Source organism: Punctularia strigosozonata (genome assembly GCF_000264995.1).
Source record: "Punctularia strigosozonata HHB-11173 SS5 unplaced genomic scaffold PUNSTscaffold_15, whole genome shotgun sequence".
Taxonomy (NCBI): Eukaryota; Fungi; Basidiomycota; class Agaricomycetes; order Corticiales; family Punctulariaceae; genus Punctularia; species Punctularia strigosozonata.
The window spans coordinates 667,591-680,827 of record NW_006767447.1 but is presented as its reverse complement, the minus strand read 5'-3'; the positions used below and the strand labels follow the sequence as shown (position 1 = coordinate 680,827).

Here is a 13,237-nt window from a genome sequence, read left to right as displayed (position 1 = left end):
CATCTAACCACTCCAGGCCCGTCGCCGTGCCCCAGAATCGTGCCGCAAACCATTCTCAATCGTGACAAACACAAGTCGCGACGAAATGGGATGTCTCTGTTGACTCCTCGTCGTCGGTTGGGGGTATAAAACCTGGAGATTCGTTTCGAGATCCTTAGCAATCGCGACAAGCACTCGAGCTATCAACGCCTTCTGCAACCGCCTCCGCTACTCGCTACCCAACAGCCATGTTCTTCAAGCTCTCCTCTGCTGTCGTGGTTGCCACCTCGTCGCTCGTCATCCTTGCGGCCGCCTCCCCGACCGATCTGACCGAGCGCGGGGGGTCCGCGCCCGCGGGCTGCACCACTGGCAGCACCCAGTGCTGCAGCAGCACCTCTTCGACGAGCGACCCACTCGTCAGCACCATCCTCGGGCTGCTCAACATCGTCGTCTCGGGTAAGTGCCGCCGTATATGTGACTATGGACGCGCTGAACGATTCACCGTTCTCTCTCTCTCACACACACAGGCGTGGACATTCCGATTGGCCTCGGTTGCTCTCCCCTCAACATCATCGGCATCGGAGGCAACACCTGTACCAACAACGTTGTATGCTGTGACAACACTGACGATGGTACGCTATCCCGCACCGGATGGCTACATTCTTATTCGCTCATCGCATTCTCGTAGCCGGAGGCTTGCTCAGTGGCCTCATTGGTATCGGGTGCATCCCCATCATCGCGACACTCTGATCGGACGGCCCGCTCTGCTGTTAGTCGCACGAACGGATCAATGTTGTAAATGTATCGTTACGAGGCCTTGTGAATCCAATCCACTGTTTGGACAACCCCTCTTCGCTTCAAGGGCAGTATGTAGAGTGTAGCCCTCGCGAGGATGAATGCCCAAAGAAAGTCTATCTTCGCGGAGGCTGGACGAGATCTCACAGGCTGCGATTCATCCAAGCTATCTCATTCTGTACATGAGAGACACGGATGGTTACACACGGATCAGCTGTCATTCACATTACACGTAGTGCACATTTCCCGAAATAGACGTCCACAGGGCTGGTGCACGCGTCGACGAGGAGATAGAAATGGAAACCGACGGTCAAGCCGTTTCCTGAGGATGCGCAACCAACTTAGTGCCGCTCACTGTGTTCGTGCGCAACAGGCCCAGTTCGTCAGGGATACCTGCCAAACCCTTAGGGATCACCTGAACATGATTCGGCTAAGAAAAAAAAAGGGAAATCCAAACGTCAGTCGGTGTCTATGTGTGCGGTTCATTGAAAGTGTCGTCCGACCTTGATCAAACCACTCTCGAGGAGCTGGATCAAGCGCGCATCAAGCTCGCGTCCGAGTTCATTCTGAGCGGGATAGTTGACGTTCCCGCCCACGTTCACGAAGGTTTTACCATCCTGACCGCGAACGATGCCCTCAACCGCCGGCAACGTGAGGACGAGCGTCCCACCCGACGCGAGCAGGGCCCAGCCGACCTTCTGCGCACCACCGACTGTATCGAACACGTACTTGATCGGCTGCGAGGTCACCTCGTCAATCTCGGCGCTGAGCGCCTCTGTGGCCAGGTCGCGAGAAAGGACGTGGGTAGCGCCGAGGGACTTGAGGTAGTCCGAATGTTTCACGGACGCGGTCGCGATGATGGGTGAGAACCCGGACAAGCGGGCGAGTTGAATGACTATATATTGCCAAAGTTCAGCGATGAATGACCACTCTTCGTGGGGCCTGGAAATTCTTACCATATTGACCAGCGGAGGTGGGACCTCCCAGCACTACCAACGGTTGCCCAGTATAGGTGTTTGGGGCGGCGTAAAAGGGAGTTAAACCCGCGCCACCGCCTTGCGGCCCCTGCCCGTCCCGGCTCGCCTGATACAGCCCGAGGAAGGCAGTAGCAAGCGTAATCGGAAAGAGAGGCCGCTTCGTCAACGCTGACGTTGTCCGGGATCTTGGCGGCGAGGTCGGCCTTCACGAGGGCGTATTGCTGGAAGGTGGCTCGTTCGTCCGTGAACGAGCCCTGCCACAAGCTGCGATGGACGTTCTTTTTAGCACCGAGGTTCGCAGACGGTGAAGGCGGGAACAGCGTTACATCTGATCTCCCTTCTTGAGGTTTGCGACGCCTTCGCCGACTTCCTCAACTACGCCAGCTCCGTGGGTACCGAGAGCGCCGGGGTACGAGACGAAGGGCAAGGCGAAGGCTTTGACCTTGCAGTCCATCGGGTTCAAGGCGGTGGACTCAATCCTGGCCAAGACCTCGCCGGCGCCGGAGGTAGTTACCGACTTGCTTTGTACAGCAAATTCGCCACCCGTAGTGAGGAGAACGAGAGCCTTCTGTTCGGTAGGAGCCATGTTTAATTATGATGTCCATTTTACGGAGCGGCGCGTAGGTTTTATAGATCCATAGTCATGCAAATAAGTACTGCAACCCCTGAAATGAATGGTCCAGTGCCGCTGACAGAGAGGGTTTGCGAGACCGAGATCATGCCGGGTGGTGGTAGGTTAGCACCGGGAAGCAGCCAGGTCAGCATGCGTCGCGAGCGATGTTATGTCGTTGGCTAGCCTAGCGCGGTGTCGCGCTCGTTGAGGTTGGATGTTGCGATTAGGCGCCCGAGCGTGTGAGCGCGTTCCCGTCGGTCCTGGGCCGCCGTCGGCGTGGGTAACCGTCCCCATGAACCCTACGATCTATCCTGCTTTGAGGAAGACGTCGATCAGTTTGCGATTCAGAACGTCGTAATGGATGGGCGTCCACCTGGTCAGTGTCGGCTGGAGTATCGATATCGCGGCTGACCCAGTCAGGATGGCGAACAGGTGGGTCGCGAGCATAATTAAGATGATGCGAGCTAGCGATGACCCTTGCATCGAGCTACAGCAGAGTACTTGAATTTATCGCTCGACGCGGATGTTCAGACATGTACAGTCGTGGCGCTCTAAAGGAGTCGACCTTATTGCAAAATACTGTCCTTCGTGAAGCACAAAGCGTTGATTAAGGAATGTGATACGTATACATCATTTTTACATCCTGTGCGCAGCTACGGAAACAAAGAGGGTGGCATTGCCATATTATACTGGTGGCAGAAGAGTAGGGGAACGAAGGATACATCTAAGTCAAGGAGAGGGACACAGTGAACGATGAACAGAGGTGAATAAAAAGATGCTACAAAATCGTGACGGGCTGTCGATACAGCATGCGATGGGTGTTATGCAAGAATGTTGGTGGGCATGAACGTGATAACTGTGATGTGTGCAGATGGTTGGATGGTAGAAGAGGCAGGAAGGAAGGGGGGCGCCGGGGGCGGCGTTCATCGGCGCATGAAGATCTCGACGGGGATCGGTTTCCTGCTCGGCAGACCCTTGCTCGACGAGCTCCCGTCGCTGAGGATGCTGTCCCGCGACGCGACCGACTCCTGCGAGCTGCGGCTCCCGCGGCGGACGACGCCGCGCCTGAGCTCGTGCACCACGTCGAACTCGACCTTCTTCGTCGCGCTGTTCGCGCGCTTGACCTGCGCCCCGGTGCTGGCGGCGCCGCCGCCGAAGAGTTTGGCCGCCGCGGCCTCGCGCTCCTTCTCCTTGTTATGCCCGAACGCGAGCGAGGGCACGTGCATGCTGATGCGCCGGCCGCGGCCCTTGGTGGGCGTCGACGACGCAGAAGCGGACGCGGAGGTCGAGTTGGAGGTGGAGGACGTGGAGGCGACAGAGAGGGGCGATTTGCCCTTGGACCCCTTCTTCGCGAAGTAGAAATTGAGCATGCGGAAGCCGGGCGAGCTCGGGCTCTGCGCCTCGGCGACGGAGGCGAGCGTCGAGGACGACCAGCGCGAGCGCAGGGCGGGCGCGGGTTTGTCTTGCTGCGGGAGGACGCCCATCGCGGCCCAGTCCGTGACGGGCTCGGTCGAGGCGGTGGAGCGGGCGGGCGAGACGGGCAGGGGCGGCGCGCGCCGCGGCGTCCAGTCGATGTCGAGGTCCTCCAGGGACGACTCGAGGTGGAGGGTGAGATCCAGCGGGAGGTCGTCCATGATGAAGTCGACGATGGACATCGCGGACACGCCGGTCGAGAGCGAGTTGGCGTCGGAGGGGGCGGGGCTCGCGGGCGTGGCGGCATCGGAGGCGAGGAGGAAGGTGAGCTCGTCGCCGTCCATTTCGAGCTCGAAGACGTCGGTCGGGACGGACTCGCGCGCGGGGAGCGGTCTGCGGTAGTCGAAGTGGTCGTACGAGGACGAGGAGGAGCAGTACGAGGAGTCGGTCGGCGTGATGCAGATCGCGGGCGGCGGGGTGGGAGGGAGGAGCATGAGCGGCGGAGGCGGGGGCGGACGCGCGGGGATCTTGCTCGAGCGCCGCCGGGCCTTGGTGGAGCCGAACATGGGGTCGAGCTGCGTGCTCGGGAGAGGACTCGATGGCGAGGGCGGCTCCGAGCATTGGCTATCTCGCGTGCGTGGAGGAGGGAGGAAGCTCTCCGGGCGCGCGCGTTCACTTGGCGCGGGTGTGGCGGGGGCAACGGGGGCGGCGAGCATGTCGGTGAACTGCGAGGCGTACCACTCGCCGTCGCTGTCGCAGTCATCGGTTTCGTCATCCGAGGCGCCGGAGGCAGACCGCGGCTCGGGCGTCGCGGGCTTATGGATGGACAAGGGGCGGATGTTGGCGAGTTGGACCTTCAGCAGGCTCGCGGCCGGGAACTCATCGTCGGAGTGCGTGGGCGTCGTGGGCGCGGTGCTGCTCCCGCTGCTACTGCTGCTCGCGACGGACGGGGCGGGGCTCTTGGAGCGTGACCGCGACGTCGAGGCGTCGCTCGAGGTGTCGCTCGAGGTAGAAGACTTGGGTGTGGTCGTCGTCGGGGGCGGCGGGCGGGGGAAACCGTAGCTGGCGCCGTCGGTCGCGAAGGTGAGGCAGAAGGAGTCGGCCGAGGGTGGGCAGAGCGGCTCGTCGTCGTCGAGCGGGGAGGGCCCGAAGGTGGACTTGCTGGCGCGGGGCATCGTCGTCGGCGTCGGCGGCTGCGGGGCAGGACGCGGGGGCGACGAGGCGAAGAAGAGGGCGTCGTCGAGCGTGATTTCGTCGAGGGCGGCGGAGAGGCGGCGGCTGAGCCGGTGGTCGTCTCCGTCGCCGTTGCGGCGAGAAGTGACGCCGAATATAATTTCTTCGTCGGCTTCGCTAAGTTCTAGAGGCAGAAGCTGAATTTAGTACGCATGCCGCAGGAGATAGAAGATATATTCTTACCTGGAAGCACATGGACGGAACGATGCTTGAGCAAGGAGAGAGAGCTGCGTGTGTGCACGCTGCTGCGTCTCCTCAAACTGGGGACGGAGTTAATCTCGGGGGTCATCACTGGCAGAAGCTCGTATCAGCCTCCAGTCCCTCCGAGTACATTCGTACGAGACTCACTGGTACTCATGAGTGTAAATGTCTAGCGGGGAACTTGATCCAATGAATCCAAAGGTGGATGGTTGGTTGTTGTGAGGTCGTAATGAGAACAGAAGTCAATGCAAGAGAGGAGTCGCCGACACCGTCGTCGTATCTGAGTGAGAGAACAGACGACCCGCTCCGGCCCAGATGGCCATGGTTTTGTAGCATTGAGACAATAACGGCCCTCCGCCCATTCTGGGACAATGACAATAAGAACGGGACCATAGGCCGGTGAGTGTGACATGTGACGTAAAGAAGCCTCGACTTGTCACACCGTCACACGCGCTGTGACCGTTATTGTCCGATCCGTCACGCGTGACGCATGCCCCCATTGTTATGCTCGCCGCTTTGGTAACGGCCTGCAAAGCGTTCAATAGTGTGTAATGCAGCGCTCAGGCAACTCGTGATCGCAGTAGGGAAGCCGCATCTCCGATGTGGTAACCGGATCCATACGAAGACATTCCGAAACGCAACGTGCCTCTATTGACCGACGAAACAGGCGGGCGGGTCGCGCTAAAGCATTACATTGACAATAAAGCTGATGAGATAGCGATGATGTCTGCGCTCAGGCTCCGATGTCCTTCTGCTTGGTCTGCGGCTGCTGGACGTAAGATACGGCATCGACGCCGAACAGCTGATCGGGCGCGTACGGCTCGAAGCTCGCCGGGCGGTCGTACGCGATCTGCGCCGCCACGATCTGGGGCGTCGTGTTAACGATGCGGTCCGGGGTAAGAACATAACAGGGGAAGTGCTCACGAGGATGTCTGCGGTGAGGCCCTTTACCGGCGAGGCCGAGCTGCGGAACCTGTGGTTGCGGTAGTGCGTTCCGCCCAGCCAGTCCAACGGCACGTCGTTGATTGTCTAGGATGAATCCGAGCATCGCTAGGTTAGCATTCCCTTCAAGTACGTGAATGGTGTAGTGAGAGCTCACGTGAAACTCCTTGTCGTAAAACCAATGTTCGCTTCCCCTCGGGACGAGCGTCTCCTCCTCCTCGCGCAGGAGCTCCGGATCGAGGATCGCCTCGAAAGGCCAGTCGAATATGCAGTCCACTTCCTCCGCGTTCTTGTTCAGATGTTCAAGTAACGAAGGATCGCTCAAGAAGACGACTACAGGCGTAACATGCAGTCGCGACGCGGAGAGGAACGTCCTCAGCCTGCAGAGATGGTGTACATGCGGGCTGTCGATGGGTAAACCGACCTCTTCGAACGCCTCCCGTCGCTGCAACGCACGATACTCAGACGATGCCATTGCGACCAACCGCACATACTCACTGCTGTGTGCTCCGCGTCAGCGTCCGTATCGTCCACCTTTCCCCCGGGCAACGCCGTCTGACCCGGATGACTCCTCAGCTTCTGGGAGCGCGTCGTGAGCAGCACCCTCAGCTTCCCCTCGCGTTCGAAGAGCAGCAGCAATACCGCCGCGCGACGGGTGTGCGATACGTCCGGCCTACACGTCGGTTCGCGATCGGATCCATATCGACGACCAGAGCGAGAGCGAGAGCGGGTACGTTGAGCACGGGTACCGCGTCTATTACAGTAGATCGCGCGACGAACAAGTCTAGAGAGTCGGGTGTGTGACGCCGCAGGCGGTCCAAGCAGGCCCGTGTCTTCTCGGAGAGTCCGGCAAGGACTTCTGGTGGTATTTCATCACGGCGAGACGACATCGGGCGAGATTCTGTATGTTCTACGTATGACCCTTGTTCTCGATGGAGGCGTTCGTTTGTGCAGTGCGCTCTAGGAAATGATTACGGCGCGGAAGCAAAAGCGAGCACAAGGGCGTCGGGGACAGAACGGCCGTCGATGGGGTGTGCGGTCATAGTCGGGAGTGGAACAGCAATTATTCCCTTTTTTTCTCGCCCTTTCGTCCCCCAAGCTTTCGACGCCAAGTCGGGCTTGATCAGTTCGTGCGCGCACGTCTTATCGACCTTCATGCTCTCTTAGTCGCCGACTTCATCAACCCCTCCGAGCTCGAGCGCAAGGCGGCGCGGGATGTCGCTCCTGTTCAAGAATCTGCGCATACATCAGGTCTTTGGCGCGAATACCGACGTCGGCAAGACCCTGCTCACTGCCGCGCTCGTCCGCGCCTCGGCCGCGAAAGAAAAACAGGTATTCTACCTGAAGCCGGTCAGTACGGGACCGTTGGAAGATGCAGACGACGCGTGCGTGCTCTCCGCCCTTTTCCGCGTAAAGATGGGGGCCTGACGGGGGGTCGATGATGCTGCAGGCACGTCAAACGATTTGCGGGTCCAAACGCGAAATTGGTCCACCCGAGATGTCTCTTTCGCTTCGACGAGCCCGTGAGCCCGCACTTGGCTGCGACGATGGCCATCGATGCGGGCAAGAAAGAGGTGCGCACATATGGCAAGCTTGGCTCTCGTTCGCCGTTTGCTCATAAAGTCGACCGGCAGGTGGTCATCCCCTCCGATGAAGCGTTCGTCAACTCCGTCGCAAGCCACATTCGGCAGATGGCCTTATATGCGTCCGACGCACGCCCGTCGCATATGTATGTGGAGACAGCAGGAGGTGAGGTTCGCTCGTAGTAGTAAGTTCCTGTGATCGCGGCACCCCGTTCCAACGGTTCACGAATATGATGATGATTGCATGTCCTTGTGGTGTAGGTGTACACAGTCCGACACTCTCCGGCACCACCCAGCTGGACGCCTACCGGCCGCTGTTCCTACCCACCATCCTGGTCGGCGACTCTCGCCTCGGCGGTATCTCGTCCACGATCTCCGCATACGAGTCCCTCCTCCTCCGGGGTTACATCGTCGATGCCATCCTGCTCTTCCGTGACGCCTACTACCGCAACTTTGAGTACCTTAACCCGTACTTCGCCGAGCGTGGAGTACACGTTACGGCGGTTGAACCTCCTCCAGACAAACAGCGCGACTTCGACCAAAATTTTGCCACAACCGAAAAATACTACGCGAGCGTGGCGCAGGAAGGAAGAGATGGCGGCGTTGCAGGTGTCGTTGATCATCTTGACGCCTGCCACCAAAAGCGCCTCGCCGAACTGGACTCGATGCCTCGACGAACGCTCGACACCGTCTGGTGGCCCTTCGTTCAGCACGAGCACGTCCAGAGGGAGAGCGACGTGAACGTCATTGACAGCGCCCACGCGGACTTCTTCACGATCTTCAACGGCAAGAAACAACCATCGACAACCTCTACGACTAAAACCACACCCTCCTCGCTCCTCCAGCCGCAGCTCGATGGCTCCGCCTCATGGTGGACTCAGGCGCTCGGGCACGCTCACCCCCGGCTCGCACTCGCTGCCGCCCGCGCCGCCGGGCGCTACGGCCACGTCATGTTCCCCACCGCAACGCACCTCCCCGCCCTCAAGCTCGCCGAACGTCTCGTCCACGAAGGTCCAGGCAAAGGCTGGGCCTCCCGCGCCTTCTTCTCCGACGATGGCTCGACAGGCATGGAGGTCGCGCTCAAGATGGCGCTCCGTGCCTTCTCCTCCCGCCATGGCCTTCAAGGCGCGGATCGCAAGAAGCTCGGCGTGCTCGGGCTCAGGGGGAGCTACCACGGTGATACGATCGGCGCGATGGATGCGTGCGAGGACGCCGGGGTGTACACGTGCGAGTGGCACAACGCGAAGGGGTTCTGGTTCGACCCGCCGAGCGTGGCGATCCGCAAGGGGAAGACGGTTGTGCGCCTGCCGGCCGCGATCGCGGCGCGGACGGAGGAGGGCGCGGAGGACGTGGAGACAGGCTCGCTGTCGTGGACGTACGACGTCGAGAAGCGCCTGGTCACCCCGCTCGCCGGAGTCTACCGGGACTACATCTCGACCACGCTAGAGAAGTTGCGCGAGAAGGGCGAGCACCGTCTTGCGGCGCTCGTCGTCGAGCCGCTCGTGATGGGCGCGGGCGGGATGATCTTCGTCGACCCGCTCTTCCAGCGCGTCCTCGTCGACGTCGTCCGCGGCACCCCCGCGTCATCCTCCGCCGGCGACTGGTCCGGCATGCCGGTCATCTTCGACGAGGTTTTCGTCGGCTTGTATCGCCTGGGGCAGGAGACCACGTCCCCATTGCTCGGCGTCGCGCCCGACGTCTCCGTGCACGCGAAGATCCTCACGGGCGGCCTCGTCCCGCTCGCGGTCACGCTCGCATCCGACGCGATCTTCAAAGCGTTTTGGAGCGAGAAGAAGACGGACGCGCTGCTGCACGGGCACAGCTATACGGCGCATGCCGTCGGGTGTGAAGTCGCGAACGAGACTCTGCGGATCCTGGACGGGATTAAGGGGAGCGAGGCGTGGGCGGAGGCGAAGGGCAGGTGGCTAGGCGGGGCGACGGAGGATGCGAAGGACGAGACCGCTGCGGTTTGGAGTTTCTGGGACCCGAGCTTTGTGGATGCGCTGTCTCGGTCGGAGGCGGTCGAGGAGGTGATGACAATGGGGACCGTGCTCGCGATCAAGATCAAAGACGAAGGCGCCGGTATGTGATGTGGGTACTAGGCATTGGCCACATCGTTGAGCATTTTCTTCGCAGGTTACGCTTCCACGTCGGCGCAATCCGCCCTCGTCTCGCTTGCGGAAGTCGGGCAGCAAGGCGAACAGCTAACGGCCGCTCCCGGCGGTGCGCCATACAACGTCCATTATCGGACGCTGGGCGATGTGGCGTACTTCATGCTGAGTTTGAACACGCCTCCGTCGCTTGCGCGGTCAATGGAGGACAAAATCTGGCGTGCGCTCTTACATTGAGCCAAGAAGGTGCCATGTCTATTGTTGCGTGTACAGAGAGCAATTGTAAAGCGATTACGTCACCCATAAAGCAGGGTAACATAACCCAAGCGACAATGATTTCATTCACCGGTCCCGAAATCAAACGCTCCGAGCTCGGGGATGCGAGTCACTCATGACTACCCTCTTGTCATCGTTAAAGACCGTTGGAGAGGCGATGAATGCTCAGAGTTCTGACTCGAAGGGCATGACGACGCTGATATATGCCTAGAGTGCGTCGGCCAGGCGCGAAGAAGGTTCCGACCAAATTAGTGTCGGAGAGATTTGGCGAAGCCTCTCGTAATCTTCGGAATCGCGATCCGGGGGCGGGTGGACGAACACCATCTTCAGCATGTAATCGGAGGCTTCGTACCGCTCGATGAGGAGGTCCTCGCATAACAAGAGGAAGCTGTCGGAATCCTCCCCATATTTCGAGGTAAGGTCCAAGTAGATCCATCGCATCCTAGGGAGAAGAAGGGCACGGGCCTCTGACGGAATGAGGAACGGGACGACGGTCTCGCATGTTTCAAGATCATGTAATCGCACTCTTGTGGCGCTCTGGCAGAGGGGGAATAGGCGTGTGAGAGCGAGCGGATCCATGTCCTCGTCCGTACTGAGCTCAAGATGCGTGAGTTCCTTGAGTTCAAGCGTGCGGACGATTTCATACACGGACGGCCAGCTGTACTCGATGACAAGAGCGAGGAGCAAATCTGCTTCGCAAGATGGGTACACCCGTAGGACGTGCCGCTCATCACTCCCCAGATAATGCATACGCCGCACTCGGGGACCAGGAGCACCGCCTGTGCAATGATTCTTGAGCAAGGCTGAGAGCGGGCCTAGATTGCATTGCTGTTGTGTATGGGTGAGACAGAGGTGTAAAGACGTCGTCGAAGGAACTTTGAACTGCTGGAGCAGGTGACATGTCTGTGGACCGGGTCCGTACATTCTCAACACGGTCAAATGGCTCAACAACGGAACGTCCCCTGAGATCGGCATTGGGTCCAAAGCTTGATCATGTTCTGCTTCCACCATCCGAATGACAATGTTGCGCAAGAAAGGCATGGAACGAAGGGCCATGGCCAGTTCTCCGCCGGAAGGGAAGGAATCGGCCGGAAGCCGGTCGAGTTCAAGGATGGTCAAGGCGCGAACGAGCGATTCGTGGAACAGTGTTGGCCAGTTGAAGGAGACATAGCCAAGGTAGAGATGGGAGAGTCGAGGGGCATAGAGGCCTAAGAAATCGTCCGGTAGCGACGCTTGGTTGGAGTATGCTTTTATAGATAAGTCGACGAGAAGCGGGGCGGGAAGATTTATAGACGCATTGGATAGTGGCATGAGCCATGTTTCGATATCGTAGACCAGATCGAGACTCCGAACGCGATTGAGATGGGAGAGAACGAGTGCAAGGGCGGCACGATGTGAGGCCGCTACGGGCCCTTCGATAAAATCATCTGATACATGGACATCGAGCGAAGCATTCCTGGACCTCGACAGGAATATGTCGGTGAGTTCGAGGGTCGCACGAGGCACGGTCAACCAGAGAACGGCAGTGTCAAGGGCGATTCCTCTCCAATGTTGACATACTTGACTGAAAGCGTGACTTTGGGGGAACGGGTGGCCACATCGTGGGTCGGGTACGCAGAGGAGAAAGATCATACCCAGGACCTCGGGAGGGAGTCGGGATATGGGCGCCAGCTGACTATGGTCCCCACGGAGCATGTAGCACTCGCGATCGTGATCAACCATACAAGCTTCTTCTTCGAGCAACGGGGTCATCTCGCTATCGAAATGTAGCTGCCCTTTACTGGCTGGCAGCGGTGACGGTCAAAAGGAATGGCCGGCTGGGCTGCAAAAGAATCCCCGCTATGAGACGTGCATCTTGGGTTTATAATCGAACGTACGCGTAGAGTTTCCCAGATATGCAGTCGCTATCCGTATCGACTTTGGTTTTGGTTTTGGTGCAATGAGCGCCAGCTGCAGGTAACCAATAATCAGTAGGCGCCCATCATGGTAACCGGAGAGCGTGGTCGGCCTCCTTCCGTCGCGACTTCACCCGCGTTGAACGCTGTAGCGGTTCGGCCGTCGATGCTATCGAGACCGTCGCTACTTTCCTTTTTCGTTCGCTGGACGCTTACGCGTCCCCCTCTTTGATTCATCAGCATGCTCCACTTCCATATGGTCAGGTACTTACGATAGAGTATAAGTACGCTGACGCTCGACGGAGCAATGCTAGTGACCGATCCAGTCCGATAAGTTACTGCTGTAGCAGTAACAACCTCGTGCACAAATCGCCTGTAACTGAACCTTGCCTCCCTCGCAAATAAAACGCAGCACCAGCACCTGGACTGGCACAGGCCTTCGCACACACACCCAGGCAGTATAAACTGCAGCTACATGAGATCACACCGCTACGCAATAAAGTCCTGCACTCATTCAGCACGTGCTAGTGACCTCGTCCGGCTGCTTTCAACTTGTATAAACCACAGCACGCGTGTAAATTTTTATCAAACCTCTGGTACGATGCTAGCTTGCCAAATGGTCGCGATGCTCTGGACGCGCCGCTTTACAATGAGCAGCGCTTGTCTCCACCATACTTATGCCCAAAACGTACGTCGTAATATAATCCCTTGCCTCGTATTTCGCCGCTAAGATGTAGGTTGGTACATACTCCAGAAGCCATCGGGCGTGACATCACTAATATTATCCAGCATCATCAGAGGATACATGCGACTACGTCCTTCATCATAAACTCCACTGATAGCAGTGGGAGTCGGACACATTATGCTCCGATCCATGCTCGACGAGAAACGCCAGCAATATTGAGGAGCATTCATAGCGGTGAGCGTCAGCTCGCCGGCACAATCTCGTTAATAATCCCCAGCAACGATCCCATGCTCGAGCCGGACCTTGACAATAAACGCCGGCAGCTTCGCGTAATGGACGTGAGCGCCCCGGCGCGACCTCGTCGATAAACCTCAGCAAACTCTTGAGGATTCATCCTGTACTTCCGGCCGACCTCGACGAGAAACGCCAGCAATATCGAGGAGTATTCATAGCGGTGAGCGTCAGCTCGCCGGCGCGATCTCATTAATAATCCCCAGCAACGATCCCATGCTTGAGCCGGACCTTGACAATAAA

General features: G+C 58.8%; 6 protein-coding genes across 6 annotated transcripts; 2 read left to right on the top strand and 4 right to left on the bottom strand.

Annotated features, from left to right (window-relative positions):
* Positions 1 to 227: 227 nt before the first annotated feature.
* PUNSTDRAFT_138199 (fungal hydrophobin) lies at positions 228 to 729 on the top strand (the record flags this gene model as incomplete). Its single annotated transcript, XM_007387876.1, has 3 exons — positions 228 to 435; positions 507 to 611; positions 668 to 729. 3 exons carry the CDS (start codon positions 228 to 230, stop codon positions 727 to 729), a joined length of 375 nt encoding a protein of 124 aa, XP_007387938.1.
* Positions 730 to 1,256: 527 nt separating this feature from the next.
* Positions 1,257 to 2,337, bottom strand: PUNSTDRAFT_138198 (GroES-like protein; the record flags this gene model as incomplete). The annotated part of the gene is made up of 4 exons (XM_007387875.1): positions 1,257 to 1,669; positions 1,731 to 1,857; positions 1,925 to 2,015; positions 2,078 to 2,337. The coding sequence occupies 4 exons, from the start codon at positions 2,335 to 2,337 to the stop codon at positions 1,257 to 1,259; spliced, it is 891 nt and encodes a 296-aa protein (XP_007387937.1).
* Positions 2,338 to 3,036: 699 nt separating this feature from the next.
* On the bottom strand, positions 3,037 to 5,368 carry PUNSTDRAFT_146254 (uncharacterized protein; the record flags this gene model as incomplete). Its single annotated transcript, XM_007387874.1, has 3 exons — positions 3,037 to 5,134; positions 5,194 to 5,301; positions 5,359 to 5,368. 3 exons carry the CDS (start codon positions 5,366 to 5,368, stop codon positions 3,288 to 3,290), a joined length of 1,965 nt encoding a protein of 654 aa, XP_007387936.1. The 3' UTR covers positions 3,037 to 3,287.
* A 576-nt stretch (positions 5,369 to 5,944) lies between these two features.
* PUNSTDRAFT_47242 (uncharacterized protein) lies at positions 5,945 to 7,043 on the bottom strand (the record flags this gene model as incomplete). Its single annotated transcript, XM_007387873.1, has 5 exons — positions 5,945 to 6,076; positions 6,136 to 6,240; positions 6,311 to 6,598; positions 6,652 to 6,907; positions 6,934 to 7,043. The coding sequence occupies 5 exons, from the start codon at positions 7,041 to 7,043 to the stop codon at positions 5,945 to 5,947; spliced, it is 891 nt and encodes a 296-aa protein (XP_007387935.1).
* Positions 7,044 to 7,248: 205 nt separating this feature from the next.
* Positions 7,249 to 10,195, top strand: PUNSTDRAFT_92463 (PLP-dependent transferase). The gene is made up of 5 exons (XM_007387872.1): positions 7,249 to 7,538; positions 7,604 to 7,727; positions 7,788 to 7,902; positions 7,998 to 9,818; positions 9,873 to 10,195. Exons 1-5 carry the CDS (start codon positions 7,369 to 7,371, stop codon positions 10,082 to 10,084), a joined length of 2,442 nt encoding a protein of 813 aa, XP_007387934.1. The 5' UTR covers positions 7,249 to 7,368; the 3' UTR covers positions 10,085 to 10,195.
* A 135-nt stretch (positions 10,196 to 10,330) lies between these two features.
* On the bottom strand, positions 10,331 to 11,875 carry PUNSTDRAFT_47240 (uncharacterized protein; the record flags this gene model as incomplete). Its single annotated transcript, XM_007387871.1, has 1 exon — positions 10,331 to 11,875. One exon carries the CDS (start codon positions 11,873 to 11,875, stop codon positions 10,331 to 10,333), a length of 1,545 nt encoding a protein of 514 aa, XP_007387933.1.
* Between the last annotated feature and the right edge of the window lie 1,362 nt (positions 11,876 to 13,237).